The sequence below is a fragment of the Schistosoma mansoni genome, chromosome W, assembly GCF_000237925.1.
Source record: "Schistosoma mansoni strain Puerto Rico chromosome W, complete genome".
Taxonomy (NCBI): domain Eukaryota; kingdom Metazoa; phylum Platyhelminthes; class Trematoda; order Strigeidida; family Schistosomatidae; genus Schistosoma; species Schistosoma mansoni.
The window spans coordinates 20997818-21018420 of record NC_031502.1 but is presented as its reverse complement, the minus strand read 5'-3'; the positions used below and the strand labels follow the sequence as shown (position 1 = coordinate 21018420).

The following is a 20603-nucleotide window of genomic DNA, read 5'->3' as shown; positions in this document are numbered from 1 at the left end:
TTCCTGGTGATGCAGTTTGTTGATTTCCTTAATGCATGTCCTATCCACTTCCAACGTCTTTTCCTAATTTCCTACTCAGCTGGAAGCTGGTTTGTCCTCTCCCATTAAACACTGTTGCTGATAGTGTCCGGCCAGTGAATGTTCAATATTTTGTGTAGACAACTGTTTATAAAAAATACTTGTACCTACTTGACGATGGATGTAGTAGTTCTCCACGTTTCAGCTCCGTACAGTAGGACAGTTTTGACATTCGTATTGAAGATTCTCACTTTGAAGTTAGTTGACAGATCCTATACCATACTGACAGTAGTTCATCCTAACTTTACACATCAATGTTAATTGTAAAGTTTTTCTGGAAAAATTTATTTATTTAGATACTTATGAGTGTAGACTAGATCGATATTAATGGATAGTATGGCAGATTTACTGAGAAACAAGGGTTTCTCAACCTTACCAACGAAACTCAGAATGGGATTAGACCAACTTCGTGATAGTTATTGTTCAATATCTCAATATTACTGGAGATCAGTTTCAATCCTAGTAGCTCAGTACCAACTTCTCTGATCGATATCAAATGTCATGGGTTCAATTTACTCAGAGAACATCAATCCTCTCAAGATTACAGATACATCATGCTGACAAGTTCTACTCATTATAAAAAGTTGGATAATCACGATCTCCTATCGATGGAACCCTACCACTTGACATAAATAAATGATCAATCTAAGCACATCATATTACGTGAATATCGAACCAATAAGGAGGATTGTACGATAATTCTGCATGTTTTTCAAAGAAAACTATTCATTTGAAAACAGGTCACTTAAACGTAGCCTACCTAGAATATTGTTCAGTTCATAGCTCTATAATTACATAAATAACTAATGATATATTTTCTTCATAAGTAGGTAACTGTAATGAATAAGAGATATGTTGATATGGAGAGCTAATCATAAGTAGCCTAATCCAAAGGTCAACCGATGGTAATCATAAGTGACCTGAAGGATAACTGCATTTCATTGTCTATGAAATGAATCAATTTCTTAGGGATTGAAGTGGTAAACATACATAAATGAGTACTTATGCATTTTATTCTGTAGCCTAATACACCTTCTCTCTCCCTTTTGTATTTTCACTCAAGTGGTCAGTTAGGGGTGGATAGCGCGTAGAACATTGTGTATCAGTATCAGATTTTGGACACCACCAATCCTCACAATATATATCGACTGGACCGGAAACACGTTGCTTCGGAGAGTCAGTTTCATACCAATGTATCATCTAGTAGTAACCATTATCACATTCACTAGTCAACAGTGCATCCATTCATATAAATGACCTTGACGTGGTGGTCGGGCTTGCCTATCGTGATGAACCAATCGAGCTATACTGGCTGGAACAATCGTTCCTCAAGGTTCTACCATGCCAGCAGGTCGGTTGAAGAACGGTAAGACTAAAAACAGCAAACCCAAGGTCCGAAGGCGAAGTCGTACTGCTGACTGTACAGAGGTGTGACGGCAATAAAGTGTTTCATTCAGACAACCAGCATAACAGCGATGCTGCCTTCCCACGAGTACGGGTGGGGTTAGAAAAGGTCGACACTAAAAATGCACACCTCACCTTATCCCACGGATATCCGTCTCCGGCGGTAAGGTCCCAACAAGTACGGAGCTAACACAAAAACTACCCACAATAAGGTTGTGTGTGACCGACCTCAAGCAGTTGTTCCTTGGGCACTGCGGTCGCTCTCCCAGGTCATTAAGACCACTTCTAACCCAATTTCTTTTTCAGGTACCTCTAGAAGAACCTTTGACGGTGTGGGCAACCGGGAAGTGATAACTGCCTTCATACCTCTAACAGCACTCAAGACCACTGTATTCAATCATAATCTGATTATGAAGTTCTATTTTTCTGATTTAAGGGGTTTGAAAATAATCAACTAATAGTTCTAGATATAGGTTTCATGCTTTGCAAAACTCATTATCTGACTTTTTGACAGGAATGATGTTCTTATAAATTTCCATCTGACATCACTGAGTGTTATAATCAAAAAAGTTAAAGATGTAATATTCATTACATGACCGACCTCCTGTAAAACTATCACATCCACACTAAATGATAGAATTAGGTCATGTCAATATAAAAATACTTCAACTTCTGTTTTGTACTGGAAATCTGATTGATACCTACCAATCATACTGTTGGGTTTAACAAAATGGTAAGTTTGTAGAAGTTAAATCTGTTTTAGACTCTAAAAAATTATACATATTATGAGGACGGGCCACAGGTGAACTCGAGAAAGCTGTAAAAAGCTCAGAAAGAGCAGAAGATATTCCATCCAATCATCTTTTGGAGAAATACTGCAGAATCCTTACGTGTGACTTCCCTATTGCACAACTGTTAATAACCCTCTGTATGCGAATTAGAGGACTATAATGATGATTTCGTTTTTACTAAAAAACATAAATACCTGACAGTTTTGTACAGGAAGAAAGATAGATATGGAGCAATTTTAATCTTAAGGTTTAAGGGAAGATAGGGAGTGTATACAGCTGCGACATTGTGAGCGATTCTCACTCATGCCGCTTAGAGCCTCTAACCATTAGGTTCGATAGTCACGCGGACCCCAACCAAGTAGTCTGCATCCACTAACATGTCCCACACCAGAAGTTATTAACTTAATGAACTGATGCTAAATTTTGGTTTTAGCACCCCTAACTTTCTTTCATCTGTATCCAACACTAGTGAACATTATGCGATGTGCTAATCGGTGTTCAGGCATACGTGACAGGTGGCTCAACAATCTCAGTCAATGAAGATTCATGACCTTATCAACTGATTTACCATCATTCCCTAATACCCTGCGTCTAACCTCACTACTACTTACCCAGAGATCCTAACAGATGCGAGCAATATTTCTAAGGAATCTATGGTCAAATACTAGTAACTTACGAGTATCCTCTACCATTATTGGCCACGTTTCACAGCCGTAAGGTAAAACAGAGAGAACTGCTGTGCAGTATACTAGTCCCTTAATTGTTAGACGAATATCTCGTCTTCGCCATAAGTGACATAAGTTGGCAAAAGCCTAACGAGCCTTTTGAATCCGTGCTGAGATTTCGTCAGACACCAACCCACTAGAGCTGATCAAACTTCCAAGATAAGTGAAGTTATCGACGCGTTCCACTACTTCACTCCCTATCCTTAGATCAGGTGTTGACGCAGGCCAGTCCTGGAGTAACAATTTACATTAAGAGGGGAAGAAACGCATTCCAAATATCCTGGCATTGTTACTCAGTTCTAACAGAAGACTCTGCATTTTGTCAGTGTCTTCATCAAACAGGACTATGTCATCTGCGTATTCTAAATGGATAAGTGGACCTCCTGGTAGGAGATCAATTCCTGAAAATTCATTCGACGAGAGTGTAATTTCCTGCAGTAGGTCTATGATGAAGTTAAACAAAAATGGAGATAGTGGACAGCCTTCTCAGACACCAATTCAGATTGTAAAATCAGATGACACTTCTCTATAAACTCTCATTCGACTGGTAGTGTTCTAGGAAAAAGCCTTCAAAAAGTTTGTATACTTCTGAGGTATATCTTTGAATGACAGACACTGCCATAGAACCTTTCAGTCTATAGAGTACATGGTATAATAAAAATCTAAACTCTAGATATAATATCGTTGAAGTTAGACATAAAAAACACCGTTGGATGCCGGCCGGCTCAGTGGTTTAGAACATAAGCGCTCGCACGTGAGACTGACAGGTCTCGAGTTCGAATCTCACGAAACGGAATCTTAGATGCACACTGCCACTGAGGAATCTCACAACACGACAAAACGACCTTCCACTGCTTCCAACTTTCTCATGATGATCTAACTTCCATTGATTCATAAGTGAAAAAGTAATAAAGAATAAATTATCTCTTTTTTTAAAAAAAAAATTTTTTTTTTGTTTGTTTAAATTTTGATTTTTTTGTTTGAACCCGATTTTGAACTTTTAGATGATTTTGTTCTTTCACGTTTTTGTAGTGTTTCAATTGGACTTAACATTGTTGGCATGGTAACAGATTCATTATTGATTAATTGATTAAATTCTTTATCATTTTCATATTGTTTAATTATATTATTTTTATAATTGTTACATAATTCATAATATTTATAATGGGCTTCATCATTTAAAAACTATCAAGGAAAAAGAAAAAAAAAGAAAAAAAGAAAAGAAAATGATAATGAAAACAGCACAATCTTATATATGTGAACATCTAATGGGATAACTACGGAAGCTATTTTTGGGGACATTATTTCATTTTAATTTAAAGCTTGTACAACATTAACATTTACTTTTGCCCTTAGTCTATTCTACAGATCATAAGCTTTCATTTGATGTATGATTCACTGCCATAGCCTTTACTGTTCCTTCCAAAGCTATTGTAATTTAGACGTAACCTTTTGTACTCTATTTCCTACTCTAATCTCTCAGTTTTAGACATAATTGTATTTTCCTACTTATTGTATGTTGTGGTCAGGTTAGTCATCTATTTATTCATGTATCTTTTTACACTAATCTGAATTCGGGTACCAGATCGGAATCGGGAATAAATCGAGTAGTGTTCCGCTTGTCTTGTCTTCTCTCTCTCTCGTGCCTGTCAGTCAATCAGGTAAAAGGACAGTTTTCTTCCTCCTAACCCACTTCGAACTCACACATACTAGCCTGAAGATTAAGCCAGTCAGCCTATCGCATCAAGGTCTTAGTCCATATTAGACAAGTTATCCTCGGTACGAAAGTGGGTAGACAGATCAAGTACATAACAATAACCAATGAAAGATATAATCAAAATAAAGAAGTAAACAATGATAGGATATTAGGGATATGGCGTGGCCTGTTTGAATATCTGGGTTACCTGTGGAGACTTTTTAGTGATTTTTTATATATAATTGAGACCATGAGTCAATTGAAGCTAGACCACCATGGAAAACCTGGAAGCACTGGATGGCCGTTTCGTCCTATTGTGGGACTCCTGAGCAGTGCACATCCACGGTCCCACATCGCGAGATTCGAACACAAGACCTATCAGTTTCGCTCAGGAGCGCTTAACCACTAGAGCACTGAGCCGGCCGGCATCCGACGGTGTTAATGTCTAACTTCAACCAATCCACGAAATTGAGCGATACATTCACCATTGTGTTACTATCTCACAACAGACCCAGTTGAACTCCATTGATTTCAACTAAAAAATTACTAAAATCTCCACAAAACACTCACTAGTGACTGACTTCAGGAGGTATTTCCTGGAGTTCTAGTGAGAAGTAATGATCAGTAGAGTTCAACCAGGTCTGAACACAATAGTGAACGGCTGCTCAATTTCTTGGATTAGTTGAAGTAAGACACTAACACCGTTAAATACCGGCTCAGTGGTCTATAGGTTAAGCGTTCGCATGTAAGACCGATAGGTCCTGAGTTCCAATCTCACGATGCGGTATCGTGGATGTACACTTCTGAGGACTCCTACAATAGGACGAAACAGCCATCCACTTCTTCCAAGTTTTCCACGATGATCTAACTTCAATTAATATATGATATAAAGAAAATTTTTTTTAAATTTTTACTCATTCACTTACTTGTATAGTTTTTAATATTTCAATATAATTTTGTTTAAATTGATTAAATTTATTTTTGGAATTCATTAAATTAAATTTAAAATTCTCCATTAATTCATTGAATAATTCATATTTTATTTTCATTAATTGATTCATATTTTGATTAGATAATAATTCAATTTGTTTTAAATACTGATTAATTATAGGCCATTGATTCATATTAATCATAATACTATTAGTAATATTATAAGTAGTATTGTTAGTAGTATCGTTATGAGTAGTATTATAAGTAGTATTGTTAGTAGTATTGTTGGTAGTATCGTTAGTAGTATCGTTAGTAGTAATATTAGTAGTATTATAAGTAGTATAGTTAGTAGTGTTATTATTAGTATTGCTATTAGTAGTATTATTATTTGTAGTAGTATTATAAGTAGTATTATATGGATAAAATAAATTTTTTATTTGTTCAATTTGTTTTAATTTCATTTCATTAAATTTTAAATAAAATTTATTGAAACTCATTAATTTTATTGGTTTAATTGTATGATTTAATTGTGATGGTAAAGTTAAACAATAAATTTTAGATGGATCTAATGTTGATATTGGATTATCTAGAAAAAGAAAAGAAAGTTACAAATAAGGAATTATAGATCAGAGGGGGTTTAGTGGAGAATTGAGTATTTGCACAATTGAAATCATGGGTCAATTGAAGCTGGACCACCATCGAGACTAGTAGGTGATGGGTTCGAATCTCGCAAGGCGGGATCGTGGATAAGCAATGCCACTGAGGAGTCCCATAATAGGACGAAATGACCGTCCAGTGCTTCCAAGTTTTTGATGGTGGTCTAGCTTCAACTGACTCATGATTTCAACTGTGAAAATAAGGAATTGTTCATTATTATTATTATTATTAGTTACAACTTTCAACAAGAAGAATAACATTATAAGCAAAGATGAATAGTGGTTAGCAGTGGAATCTAGTTTGATGCGCGTTTCGTCCTATTTGTTACTCATCAGTTGGATGTTCCTACATCTCAGAGCTGATGTTCACTCTAGGAGGGACTCGAACCGAGAATTGTTCGCTTAAAACGCCATCGGGTTATCGACTCCGCTACTGAGTCCACATAGCCACTTACCTGTGCAATGGGGTGAAGTTTAAATTCACTTAGTACTGTTTGTTTGAATCTTCCCATTGATATTTAGGACTGCAACTGGACAGTCTCTAATTGGCATATTAACAATTGAATATGCATATTACTAGTTAGTAATATATGTATATATAAAAATAAAAGGTCAACTAGAATGGGAATGGGGGATAAGAGGAGACAATAATAATAATGAGAAAACAATTTCAAACCTAGTCACTCTGGATAATAAGCTAATATTATCAGGGTGGAGAATATATAAGGTAAGAATACATAAAGGGAGTTGAATTTTCGTATTGTTAGGGCTTCAATAAACCTTAGTATATGCCCATTTACACTTTTATACAACACAACAAAAGCCGAGTTTAGATCAATCTTATAACCTGTTTCGATTATATGTTTAGCAACAGAGGATGATGGATGTTTATCATCTACTCTTATTGGATCATTCGACTGTATTTGTTTTTGCAACCATTTTGGTACATGTTCACCCACCCTAATTTTCAGATCATGATTGCTCCTCCCTATGTATGTGTGACCACACACACATTTAAATTGGTAAACACAGTGGGATGTGACACAATCGTTTTCATGTCGTCTAGGTTTTGAATGAAGCATAGACCTCGTTCCTTCCTTGATTATGACTTTCGCAGCACAATACGTTTTGTTGATAACAGATTCAATAAAAGGCTATTTGAATCACCTCTAAATGGTAAGGTGATGAAAACAGGCTTTTTTCCGCCAAGTCTATAGTAGGTCTCACTGTACCATGAACTTTCCATCTATTTATAAGTTTGAGTGGATAACCATTCAGCATTAATGTCTTGGGTAACAATTTAACATCATCATCAATAGCGTTGTTTGTGCAAATACGATCAAGCCTGATAAATAGGCACCTTGTCAAACCCCGTTTGTATTGCACGGGGAAATAACTATAATAACTAACGCATTGACCTGTCCATGTTGGTTTTCGAAAACTGGATCGTTTTTTTGAGCTATCTTGTCGTCTAGTTAGAAGTATATCCACGTAGGGAAGCTGGTCGTTCTCCTCCTCTTTGTATGAGAGACTGTTGTAGGAGGAGTAATCGTGATCTCCAAAATAGAGTGTGTAAACATTTATCAAAATGGTTACAGAAACAAATAAAATCAAATGAGCCAATAAGAGTAGAGGATAAACATCCATCATCCTTCATACATATAATGGAAACAAGATTGATCTTAACTCGGCATTTATGGTGTTGTACAATAGTATAAAAGGGCGTATACTAAGGTTTATTGAAGCCTGAGCAACACGAAAGTTCAAACATTTTTATGTATTCTCACCTTAAGCCTAGTGTCAGAAGTGAGATTCGAACCCATGCCCACAGAGTGGGCTGCGACCTGAACGCAGCGCCTTGGACCGCTTGGCCATCCTGATCACCTTAAGCCTACTCTGGTAATATTCGCTTATTATCCAGAGTGATTAGGCTTCGAAGTATTTTCTTCTTCTTCAGATTATTATTATTGTTATTATTATTATTATACTTGTCTCCTCTTACCCCCCATTCCCATTCTAGTTGACCTTGTGTTTCTATGTATAAACTCACTTAACAAGTATATGTATGATCAGATTTTTCGAAATGTATTGCGCTAATATATCAATCACATAGTTCTGATAATCTTCGTCTTCCTATTACACTATCGAAATTTATCAAAGGGATTAATTGCTTTAACAATATATATATAAAACTATCATCAAGCTTTAGACCTTGAAATGACCCTAAAAGTAAACGGCAAGAATTTTTAAACATTTCTCAACTAATTAGAAAGCAGCTTTTTATAAACTGATAGTGTTGTATGTGGTATTGATTTTGACAGATATAAGTAGTATGTACCATCAATTGAAAATGAAATGTCTGCGGGCAGAAGTTTAAGAAGATCGAAGAGAAGAAAGAACGAGAACAAAGAATGATTGGTGTAGAAACAAAGGAACAGTGAAGTATTAGACGATTGATTGACATTTTGCAAATGATGTATTTAATTTTATGGATCTCAGATTTTAATGAGATGCTTTGTAGTTCTGTATTCAAATACATTCCATTGTCCCCATTTGTGTTCTCGTTCACTACAGTACAACAATACTTGTGGATGACATATAAACACGATGAAAATAAGAAATGTAAAGTAGTAGTAGTAATAGTAGTAGTAGTATTAGTAGTAGTAATAGTAGTAGTAGTAATAGTATTAGTAGTAGTAGTAATAGTAGTAGTAGTAGTATTAGTAGTAGTAATAGTAGTAGTAGTAGTATTAGTAGTAGTAATAGTAGTAGTAGTAATAGTATTAGTAGTAGTAGTAATAGTAGTAGTAGTAGTATTAGTAGTAGTAATAGTAGTAGTAGTAGTATTAGTAGAGTAGTGTGGTCTACTTATATTCATTTAAGTAGCATATAGTGATGGTCAGACATAGAATGTACTTTGGCAGAAGACCGATAAAGAAATAAGTGAAATGAAGCGCAATTGGTAGGAAAATGCAAATTAACTGTTTACTGTATGGTTATCAGAATTTAGTGAGTTAGTCTGTAATTTGTGTCTAAATACATTCGATTGTCTTCATCCGTGTTTTGCTCACTACAATAGTAGTAGTAGTAGTATTAGTAGTAGTAGTGGTTCATAGCTAACTTTCAATAAGACATAATATCACTTCAACCCATTTATTACACAGAAATAGATGTCTAGTTATTCTTAACACATACATAAGTAATTTTGTGGTATGAGTTACTTATATCCACATAAGTAGTATATAATAATGGTCGGGCATTGAATGTATTTCAGTAGAAGATAGATAACGAAAGAAAGAGAACGAAACGCAATGGGTGTGAAAATGCATCAGCAGTAATAATCAGAGACGATGGACTGATATTTGCAGAAGAAACCTTCTAGATTGAGACAATTGATTGATAGTTTACAAATTAACTATTTACTGTATGATTGTCAGATTTTAGTAAGATAGTCTGTAATTTTCATGTCAAATACGTTCGGTTATCCCCGCCCGTGTTCTTGTTCATTACAATTCCATTTAACAATGCTGGTGAAGTCCCCTCCATTCGTTTTTAGATTGTTAGTAACCGATGATTGAATGTTCTAGAGATTCTAATTTCACAATATTGACAGTTATCATTCAGAACTCTTTATGAGTTTCGTTTGAACATATTTGACTTCTGAACAGTTTGAAATTCACAAGATGTAACACTTCCATCAAGATTATAGATATGCTTGGTTTATAAGTGATGATTGACATGAAACCTAGGCTAAACAGGGTTCCTTGATGACTCTATATTTACCCGAAACAATACTTACAATCAACAATAAAAATTAATTTCTTCATAACTAACCATCAGATTTCATTGTAATCTCTGATCCTGAATCATCAACATAAGTTTTATGATCCGGTTCATTCATTAGACCATATTCTTCAAGATAACGTGCTCTTGATAATTCAGCTCGTATTGCTCTACCAGGTTCCATTTCTTCCCAAGCTCTTTTTAAAGCTTTAATTTCCGACATCTTATTATCCATATTCATGATTTTAATATCATTCTAATTAAAATAGTAAGAAAGGAGAAACATTCTATGAACATAAAAGTAGACAGATCAACCATACTTTATTCTGTCATTCAACTTCTATTCTTCAGAATCAGTTATAATTAGTATTGCCCTGAATGGAAAATCTAATGCATGTTCGTTGTAGATAACCCGAAAACGAAATACTTGACGTTCCAAGGCTTCAGTTGATGTATTTATATTCAACACCTATTTAAACACATAAATACTGGTACAAAATGGCACCATATATATGCACCACACAAATCTCATTTGATTTGTTTGAGGGCTATGATACTACACAGGTGCCCAAACCGAAGCAAGTGGTTATCTCGCGAGGCCACACCCAAGGCCTTTGACCGAAAGATCTGATCCACAAGGCAGTAGAGCATCGTGAGGATATGCAGTCTCATGGTAGCCGGTCACCAACGATTGATTCATACGCCATTCGTTCCTTCAGGATACTGGAGTCCATGTTCACCATTGGTTTGTAATCAGGGTTTTCCAACTCCACTAGGTGGACCTTCTATGTCCACCAACCCGGTTAAAGCGCCGGATATTCGCTTTCGTCCTCTTAATTTCGTAAACAACATTAGTGTCATGAGAAGGCAGTGAGTAGGACTTCCCTGGTAGAGGCTATATACGCTCGACCGTGTGAGAGCATTTGGAGAGGGAGAGCGTACTCTCCCCACTCTCAGCCGTACTATAGCATTTGGGGGCGATTGATGTGACGAAAGCAAGAATGAACAATGGACGTTAGATACAAATAACAAAGAAGAAACTGCCCAGTTTAATATGACCAAGCGTATGACAGTTACATCAATCACTAAGGCGAGAACTTGCTTTTTTTTATTTTCCTTCAGTTAAGTCGACATCCGACTATTGTGAAAATATCCCTTCAAATTTTCATTTCAAACATGACACATTAGAACTAAAAATATTTTATTGAAGAGTCTATTAGTATCCTTAGCTAAAATACGATTTACATTTATCAACCAATAGTTGCATTCATGAGTCAATTAAAGCTAGATCACCATGGAAAACCTGGAAGCACTGGACAGTCGTTTCGTCCTATTGTGGGACTCCTCAGCAGTGCGTATTCACGATTTCGCCTCGCGAGATAATTTATCTCAGAAATAAATAATGACTTGATTAGATTATCAATTTATCACAAATATATTTCAAAACATGAATGAAAATCATTCAATTTATGTTCATTCATTAGAAACAATCTAATAGTTTATATTAGAGATGAATAAACCAATAGTCGACGGCTGGAATTCAGACCGCGAACAGACTTCATGTACCACTATAGAATACACAGATATAAACTTAAGAATGATTTACATATATAAACAAACATTTTCATGTAAAAACGTCATTGAGTACTGCACAGGCGTTTTGTACTAGTATGGGACTGGTAAGCAGTGAGTATCCATGATCCTGCACGGGGAATTCGAACACAGGACCTTCAGTCTTGGTTTTCAATGATGGTCTAACATTCATCGATTCATAATATCAATCAGGAACTATTTATGTTGAAGCCTTCATATAAGAAATGGATTCATATTCCAATAGGTTTTATACGATAGATGTAAAGAACAGAATAACTGTTGGGGACGTTAGATCTCCAGAACGCCCTCGGTAAATACCTTGTTTTTGTAATTTTATTTTGAATTCCTTTGTTTTCGCGCCAAAAGCGCCCGTTTTATCTTCATATCGTATTTCCCACTTGAATAATCTTAAACACTATTGGTCCGTTATATCTTTTAGTATGCTGTTTTGTAACGCTTCCCAAGGACAGTATTATGTTATATATATACGTTTAATTTATGCCTGTTGGATCGCTTGTACTTCTGGCTGCTTACGGATTATGTTTATTCCCCCGTTCGGACTTCGACTTCTCTCTCTAGTTAGTGGGGCTGAGACGCATTGGAATAGCTAACTCATTGATCTTTTGGTCACAAGTCTTTGTTCCGTTCGCAGACTAGGTGAACTCGTAATCGCTTCAAACATAACAATAATATTAATTCATATTTATGCATTGTTCATGTTTGTACTTTACTCTTACTCCCATCAATAAATGGATTGTATTCACTTACTAAGTAGTTAACTTATAGCTTTTGTCTTGTTTTCCATCTTTCAAGATCACTACAACTCTTACTGGAGTTTTTTTTATGGGGTTTTCTTCTCTGAGCTGGATGGTTTGATCGTGGAGCTTTCATCATTCTTCTGAACGACATCATCAGCAAAAACTTCGGGAAAACTACGGACACACATTCCACTGGAAAAATGTATAGATTTTGGATAGAGGCAATTCCAAAAACACCAGAGAATTTTTAGAAGTTTGGCAATAAACAAGCGCATTGAAATCAATCTAATTTATCAACCAATCAGGAAAATCATGCAGAAATATAGGAACAAAAATCAAATCAATAGGAGACACAAACAAAACAAAGAAATAAACAATAACAGATTTAAGACCAACAAGAACCAATCAACATCGAGGTGTACAGGACAAGCTGTGAACCACATATGGAGAAATCCGAACACTTCACTTCTACCCGAAGTTTATACTGATGATGTCGTTCAGAAGAATGATGAAAGCTCCATGACTAAATCATCCAGCTCAGAGAACAAAACTCCATCAAAATCATCCGCCTGATCTACAAATCTTCTCCACCATCTCCTCCTGGAGTCCTCGAATGGTTACCATTGATCTCGAACCCGGTTAAAGAAGGGTTGAACATAGGCTCAACGATCTTATTCCGTAGAAAAAGAACCTGACTAAAAAGATGCTGAGATGAACAGCATATAGATAATGAAACAGTTCCAGTAAAGAAATACACTATATCTAAGAGTAAATCTTACAGAATTATTACATATTATTCTCATTTTCCAATGAGCTTGATTATAATCAATTTTTGCTGAAGTACCCCGAGTGGAACCAGATTTTTGACCAGTTACACCAATTGTTTTGTTACCAGGTGATTTTGTTGCTGATTTAATAGTTCTACTATCGGAACTTTTATCAGCTGAAGTACTTCGAGAAGTTGTATTATTTACTGTAAAAGCAAATCAATTAATTAAGGATGGTTAGGAAATGTATTCAATTTTGGCATACGATATTCTAACGTTGTTATTCTTTCTTACAATGAGATGATACCTTAGTGGTTAAAGCATTCATATATCTACTAATAAGTTAAGGTACACTTCTTAAATACTTGATCAGTCTACAATGTAAAACCGAAAAAAGAACAAATATTTCCTGGCAAGGTAAATTCCCAAAGGAGAAGAGGAAGACCAAAGAACACATGAGAAGAATGAACAAAAACTGGATAGAACTAGAAAGGAATGCGCAGGATAGAGAGGGTTGGAGAATGCTGGTCGGCGGCCTATGCTCCATTGGGAGTAACAGGCATAAGTAAGTAAGTAAGTAAGTAAGTAAGTAAGTAAGAAAGTAAGTAAGTAAGTAAGTAATTAAGTTAGTTAGTTAGTTAGTTAGTCAGTTAGTCAGTTAGTCAGTTAGTTAGTTAGTCAGTCAGTTATTCAGTCAGTTAGTTAGTTAGTTAGTTAAATTCCCACAACGATTCGAATAGTAATTCATACAAATCTATCGTACATATACGTGTCAGCACTGACCGACACAGAGGTATGTAAAGAATTGTCTTGATCAGATGACATACAAGAGTCCATTCACACTTTCATTCATCGATTACCATAAGATCTTTCAACAGTCAAGTATATTGAAACCCTTCCTCAATTTTCTTTCATTTCAGGCAGCTAGGTAGTTTCATTAGCATGTACAGTATGATTCAAAACCGAGTATATAAACCAGCATTTAGTAAATCAGTTACCTAAAATTGAAAAGGCCTTTTTATATTTAAATTATGTAATGATAAGCATCTCTTTTAGACAATCATGTCTATAACTCAGAACATTCTTACTTCTTCATTCAATTTCAGAATCGAACTGGACTACATGATATTAGTCGATTTAATTAAACGTATTCGAATTCTTCTTTAAACACATAAATATTGGTACAAAGGCACACCAGATACATATGCGCCACACAAAAACTCTCATTTAATTTGTGTGAGAGCTGTGATACTAAACGGGTGCAGAAACCGAAGCAGGTGGTTTTCTTAGGGGACCACACGCAGAGTATTTGACCTAAAGATCTGATCCACAAGGCAGTGGAGCATCGTGAGGAGATGCAGTTCCATGGTAGCCGGTGACCAACAATTGATTCATACGCCATTTGTTCCATCAGGATACTGGAGCCCATGTTCACCATTGGTTTGGAATTAGGGTTGTCCAACTCCCCTAGGTGAACTTTCTGTGTCCACCAACCCGGTTAAAGCGCCGGATATTCGCATTTCGGACTCTCAATTTCGTAAACAACATTAGTGCCGTGAGAAAACAGTGAGTAGGACTTCCCCGGTAGAGGCTATATACGCTTGGCCATGTGAGAGCATTTCAACAGGGAGAGCGTACTCTCCCCACTCTCTGCTGTTCCAGGACATTTGGGGGCACTATGAAACTAGACAAGAATGATATTGATCAATCAATGTAAAATAGCCTTGACCAAACCATGGACAATTTTGTTTCCTAGAGCTTACTTAAATTAATCGGTTTAATATCAGATGAACAAACAAATAAAGAAGGAGATAATAAATGACAAAATAAGACAATCAATAATTAACCTTGACATTCTTCAAGTTTATTACAACGTTGTTCTTCTAAAAATGACCAATTACTTATACTTAATGGCCAATTTTTACCATCTACATAAGCTTCAATCCAATAATATCGTTCTTCTTCTTCTTCTTGTTCTTGTTCTTGTTCTAATCGTTGACTATTTAACATATGTGAATGTGGTGAACTGGTATTGGATTGTTCATAATGATGTGTTCGTTCTATATTAGCACTATTTGTACTACTAGAACCTCGACCACTTCCTGTTGTACTACCTCCAGTTGAACTGCTAGAACTACTCTAAATTTTGAATTAATTTGAATAGAAGAAACATTGTTGTTAATTATCTAAATGAGTAGAATACTAAATCAAGCAAAGTTATTTAACATATTAGAAATTAAATTCACTAGGTATTGTTTGGTTGAATCCTTCCATTGATGTTTAGGATTGCAATTGATCAGTCTCTCTCTTATTGGCCATATGTGCATACTATGCGTATTGCCCCGATACAGCCTTAATTCAGTAGCTGAGTGGACAACGTGATGGCGTTTGAAGTGAACGGTACTGGGTTCAAGTCTCAGAGTGAACATCAACTCTGAGATGTAAGTATGTCCAGCTGACGAGTCCCAAACAGGACGAAACGCGCTTCCTGGATTCCACTGCTAGCCACTATCCATCTTTGTTCATATTAGAAATTATTTTAATTACTTAATTAATGGTAATCTATCCAAATGTTTGTGTTACCTATTTTCCAATTGTACGATTGTAGTGAACGAGAACACAAATAGGGACAATCGAATGTATTTGAACACAGAATTACAAAACGTCTTACTAAATTCCGAGAACCATACAGTAAATATTTGATTTGCAAAATGTTAGTCAATCGTCTAAGACTTCATTGTTCTTTCATTTCCACACCAATCATTCTTCATTCTCGATCTCTTCTCTTCAATCTTCTTAATCTTCTGCCACCAGGTGTTTCACTTTCGATTGATGATACATACTACTTATATCTATCGATATCAGTAGCACGCACCAGACAATACTTGTTTGAAGTGAATAATCATGATACCCAAATGTGTGTACTTACTCAGTATTATGAACGAATTAACACCTATCATGATGGTAAATAATAAAAATCTCAAACTGAAATTCCTCGTTTGTTGGCATATACTCATTCATGTTGACCGTTTTATAAAAGGGAATAAGAGATGAATCTATTGAAGAATATTTATTCAATAGTTAATTAAAACGGAAAGAATGATTGTATCAACTAAGACGATAGTAAACTGGTTAGGGAAAGAAACACCTATAGAGTATGATTTTCGAGTATAAAGCTATTTTCATAGTTGAAAGCGTGCATCAATTGATGCTAGAACACCATGGAAAACCTGGAAGCAATGGACGTCCGTTTCGTTCCATTGTGGGACTCCTCAGTAGTGCTCATCCTCGACCTCGCCTCGAGAGATTCGAACCCAGGTCCTACCAGTCTCGCGCCAGAGCACTTAACCGATAGACAACTGAGCCGGCATTCGATGGTGTTTATGTCTAACTCCAACCAATCCACGAAGTTGAGCAACCGTTCACCAATTGTCTTCAGTGAGTTCCTATCTCACAACAGACGTGGTTTGAACTCCATTGGTCACTGCTTCTCACTAGAACTCAAGGAAACATCACTTGAAGTCAGTCACTGGTGAGCATATGATTATTGTTATCAGAAGGTGTTTCTGTGGAGATTTAGTATTTTCATTGACTCACGCTTTCAAATACTCGCTTCTTGTATTTCATATATATTTATTATATACTGTTGTTATTATTTCGACACAACACCGTAATTAATAAGATGACCATACTGATTATTTTTCTCAGTAAATATTTGAAGTAGTCGGATGTAGTCGACAGGGAACTCTAGACCCTTACTTCGTGCTATTTATGTTTCATTAACAAAGAGTACCCGTAACCCTTAGCAAACTGTTGCACCTTGGCGAACTTGATCCCGAATCACATAACCGTACGATCTGAGACATCCCTATTGAACTGTTTACCGTTCTCATTCTGGTAGAACTTATTCTTCCTATGAGATTAGAATCCAACTCAGAATGTACTAAAATAAGAAACATCGACTGTTTTGTCTTAGTTTGTGACTAACCAGACGTGTACAGACACAACGTTAAACTGTATCGATACCAGAATCTTGACCTTTGACAGGTAGTATACTAATCCCAATTCAAGGAATTCACTGATCCAAATTCTAAGCTACAATTAAGATGTGATATATTATGATTTTCAACCGATATCACTGATGGGTTTACAATTCGTTCTCAGGTTGAATGATCTAAATAATCAAAATCTCTCATTTCAAAGACTTATAGAAATTTATGCCGAAACTATTCATTAGTAAGCATAGAATTATTATTATCAGATGGAGTTTTGTGGAGATCTCAGTATTTTTCATAGTTGAAATCATGAGTCAATTGAAGCTAGACTACTATGGAAAGCCTGGAAGCACTGGACGGTCGTTTCATCCTATTATGGAACTCCTCAGTGGCAGTGCGCATCCACGATCCCACCTCACGAGCGAGATTCCAACCCAGGACCTACCAGTCCCGCGCCAGAGCACTTAACCTCTAGACCACTGAGCCAGCCGACATCCAACGGTGTTTATGTCTAACTTCAACCAATCCAGTCCCATAATAGGACGAAACGGCCGTCCAGTGCTTCCAGGTTTTCCATAGTGGTCTAGCTTCAATTGACTCATGATTTTAACATAAAATTATTATTAAGTAACTTAAAGTTGTTGAAATGTTTGTAAATTTTTAAATTAATTATCACTACTTGGTGAACCACTGAAAGCAGTTATCATATGATCACTGATCCCTTATAGTTCTCTGACTGACACCAGTTCATCACGAAGACTAACTTCTAACTGTATAAAAGCTCGCAAAGCTAATATTTGGAGAATTAGTTTGTATCACTCTAATATAAATCTATTCATTATTTGACTTGGTGTTGTTTACTTGTATCTTCTCATTGATGTTTAGGACTGCAATTGATCAGTCTCTGATTAGCATATGTGCATACTGTGCGTATTGCCTCGATATAGCCTAAATCCACAAGCATTATAAGCAAAGATGGATAGTGGCTAGCAGTGGAATTCAGTTTGACGCGCGTTTCGTCTTATTCGGGACTCGTCAGCTGGACGTACCTGCATCTCAGAGTTGATGTTCACTCTGGGAGGAACTCGAACCCAGTACCTTTCGCTTCAAACGCCATCGCGTTATCCACTTAGCTACTGAGTCCTGATAGTCACTTGCTTGTGCAAGTCCCAAATAGGATGAAACGCGCGTCAAACTGGATTCCACTGCTAACCACTATCCATCTTTGCTTATAAAGCTTGTGACTTCAGGCAATATCGAGGCAGTCCACACAGTATGCACATATGCTAATAAGAGACTGACCAGTTGCTATCCTAAACATCAATGGGAAGATTCAAACAAACAATGGACTTCTTGTTATTAACTTAGTCAAATTCACAATATATAACATTATAAATCGTAATATATTCGTAATTTATTCAACTTACTCCTGGTTTCATATTTTTCTTAACTGATGCAGATCTTCTTGGAGATATCTTGGAAGTATTCAATTTATTCAATGTAACTTTTGAACTGACTACATCTTTTAAACTTAATTTAATACCATCAGTTTTATTAACTTCTAATAAACGTCCTGAATTCGGGGTTTGACGTTTTTTCTCTTCTATTATTGTATCAGCTAATATGATATAAGCATAAATACATGCACCACCATAACCTTCAGCAAAGATCATTTCTTTATTACCCATTTTAATGCATAAACGTGTATAAACATTTGGTACAGATAATCGTAAATGAATAGTTATCAAACTATCATTACTGGCCTATAAGTAAAGAGAAAAGAAGTTCAAGGGAAAAAAAGAATAAGTCGTTGTTTTCTTCAGTTGGAAAAATAGTAATAACCGTAGGTAATCTGGATAACTGTTTGTTACTTCATAGTTGAAATCATGAGTGAATTGAAGCTAGACAACTATGAAAAACCTGGAAGCACTGGACGGCCGTTTCGTCTCATTATGGGACTCGATTAAGTGCTCTGGCGCGAGACTGGTAGGTCCAGGGTTCGAATCTCACGAGTGCGGGATTGTGGATGCGCACTGCCACTGAGGAGCTCCATAATAGGACGAAACGGCCGTCCAGTGCTTCCAGGTTCTTTTCCATAGTAGTCCAGCTTCAATTGACTCATGATTTCAACTATGAAAATACTGAAATCTCCACAAAACCCCTTCTGCTTGTTACCTATATTACTGATGTTACTGTTATCATCATTATGAATTTTAGTAGTAGTGAAGCATGTGTTACCGATGTCGACAGATATAAGTAGTATGTATCATTAATCGAAAGTGAAATGCCTAGTTGTAGGAGTTTAAGAAGATCGAGGAGAAGAGAACGAGAACAGAGAATGATTAGTGTGGAAACGAAGGAACAATGAAGTCTTAGACGATTGACTGACATCTTGCAAATGAATTATTTACTGTATAGTTTCCAGATTTTACTGAAAAAACTCTGTAATTTAGCATTTCTCTGACTCCACTGGTGTCCTCGTTCACAACAGTAGTGGTAGTAGCAGTAGTAGTAGTTGTTGTTGTCATATGAGAAGTTTGTAAAGATTGTTGATCTTGTAATTTACATCATAGTTTGAATATAATTAGACAACCACTGAAAGATGTGGACGACTATTTTCCCCAACTACAGAACTCAACAGTAGTGCTCTTCCAGGATTCCACAAAGAGTCGAACTCAGGAACTTCAAATAACGAGTTGTTATACTTGTAGACCACTTAATCGACATCTAATGATTTACATTTATGATTCCAAACAGTTCATAATATCTCTGGACTATCTTATCAGTGCTTGAAGTCACTAACTTCTAGTCTGAACCATGTTGGTAGATACAAACTAATTGGTTGGGGTCCGCGCGACTATCGTAACCAATGGTTGGAGACTCTAGATGATATGGCTCAGAGTCGATCACAATGGCGTAGGTGTATACACTCCCTGTTTTTCCCTAAATCTTAAGATTAAAATTGCTGCATATTTTTCTTTATTCCTGTACTGTATCCTTATATACAACCTATCTTTTATATATTACTACTATTATATTAACTACTTCTATGAATTCGGTGTTCAGAATGTTGCGCTAATGAGTGAGGTATGGCAACTTGGACCGATGCATATATGTGCCTGGTCCTATGTTGTAGCTGACTGACTGACTGACACTCAATAATGCATACTGAATATCCGATCAGAGGTGCAATTGTAAGTCATCAAGTCTTACAACCAGATTCTTACCTTGAAGTCACATACTTAGAATACAATGGTTCAAACGTTCAAATTCAATGAAATATCGATATGGTGTAAGAACATTCGATAAATTTGTAAGCAAAGAATAATGAAAATTCTTGAATTCCTAATCATTTCACAAGTAGTTGATTATAACAATTCAATAATGTTTGCAGATTATAAACATAGACAGGATTCCCTAAAGTTCA

General features: G+C 36.1%; 1 protein-coding gene and 1 non-coding gene across 2 annotated transcripts in view; both read right to left on the bottom strand.

Annotated features, from left to right (window-relative positions):
* Window positions 1–8078: 8078 nt before the first annotated feature.
* Window positions 8079–8160, bottom strand: Smp_tRNA_00509_Leu_CAG.1.1. Its single transcript has one exon. It is a non-coding gene (tRNA).
* Window positions 8161–10109: 1949 nt separating this feature from the next.
* The window catches only part of Smp_130640 (hypothetical protein flj40251 (C02 family)), a gene marked incomplete at both ends in the record, with an annotated part of 83958 nt that continues 73464 nt past the window's right edge, over window positions 10110–20603 (bottom strand). Inside the window, 3 exons of the mRNA XM_018788939.1 lie at window positions 10110–10319; window positions 13194–13387; window positions 15209–15320. Of these exons, the coding sequence (XP_018654432.1) occupies window positions 10110–10319; window positions 13194–13387; window positions 15209–15320 (516 nt within the window). The remainder of the gene's footprint in view (window positions 10320–13193; window positions 13388–15208; window positions 15321–20603) is intronic.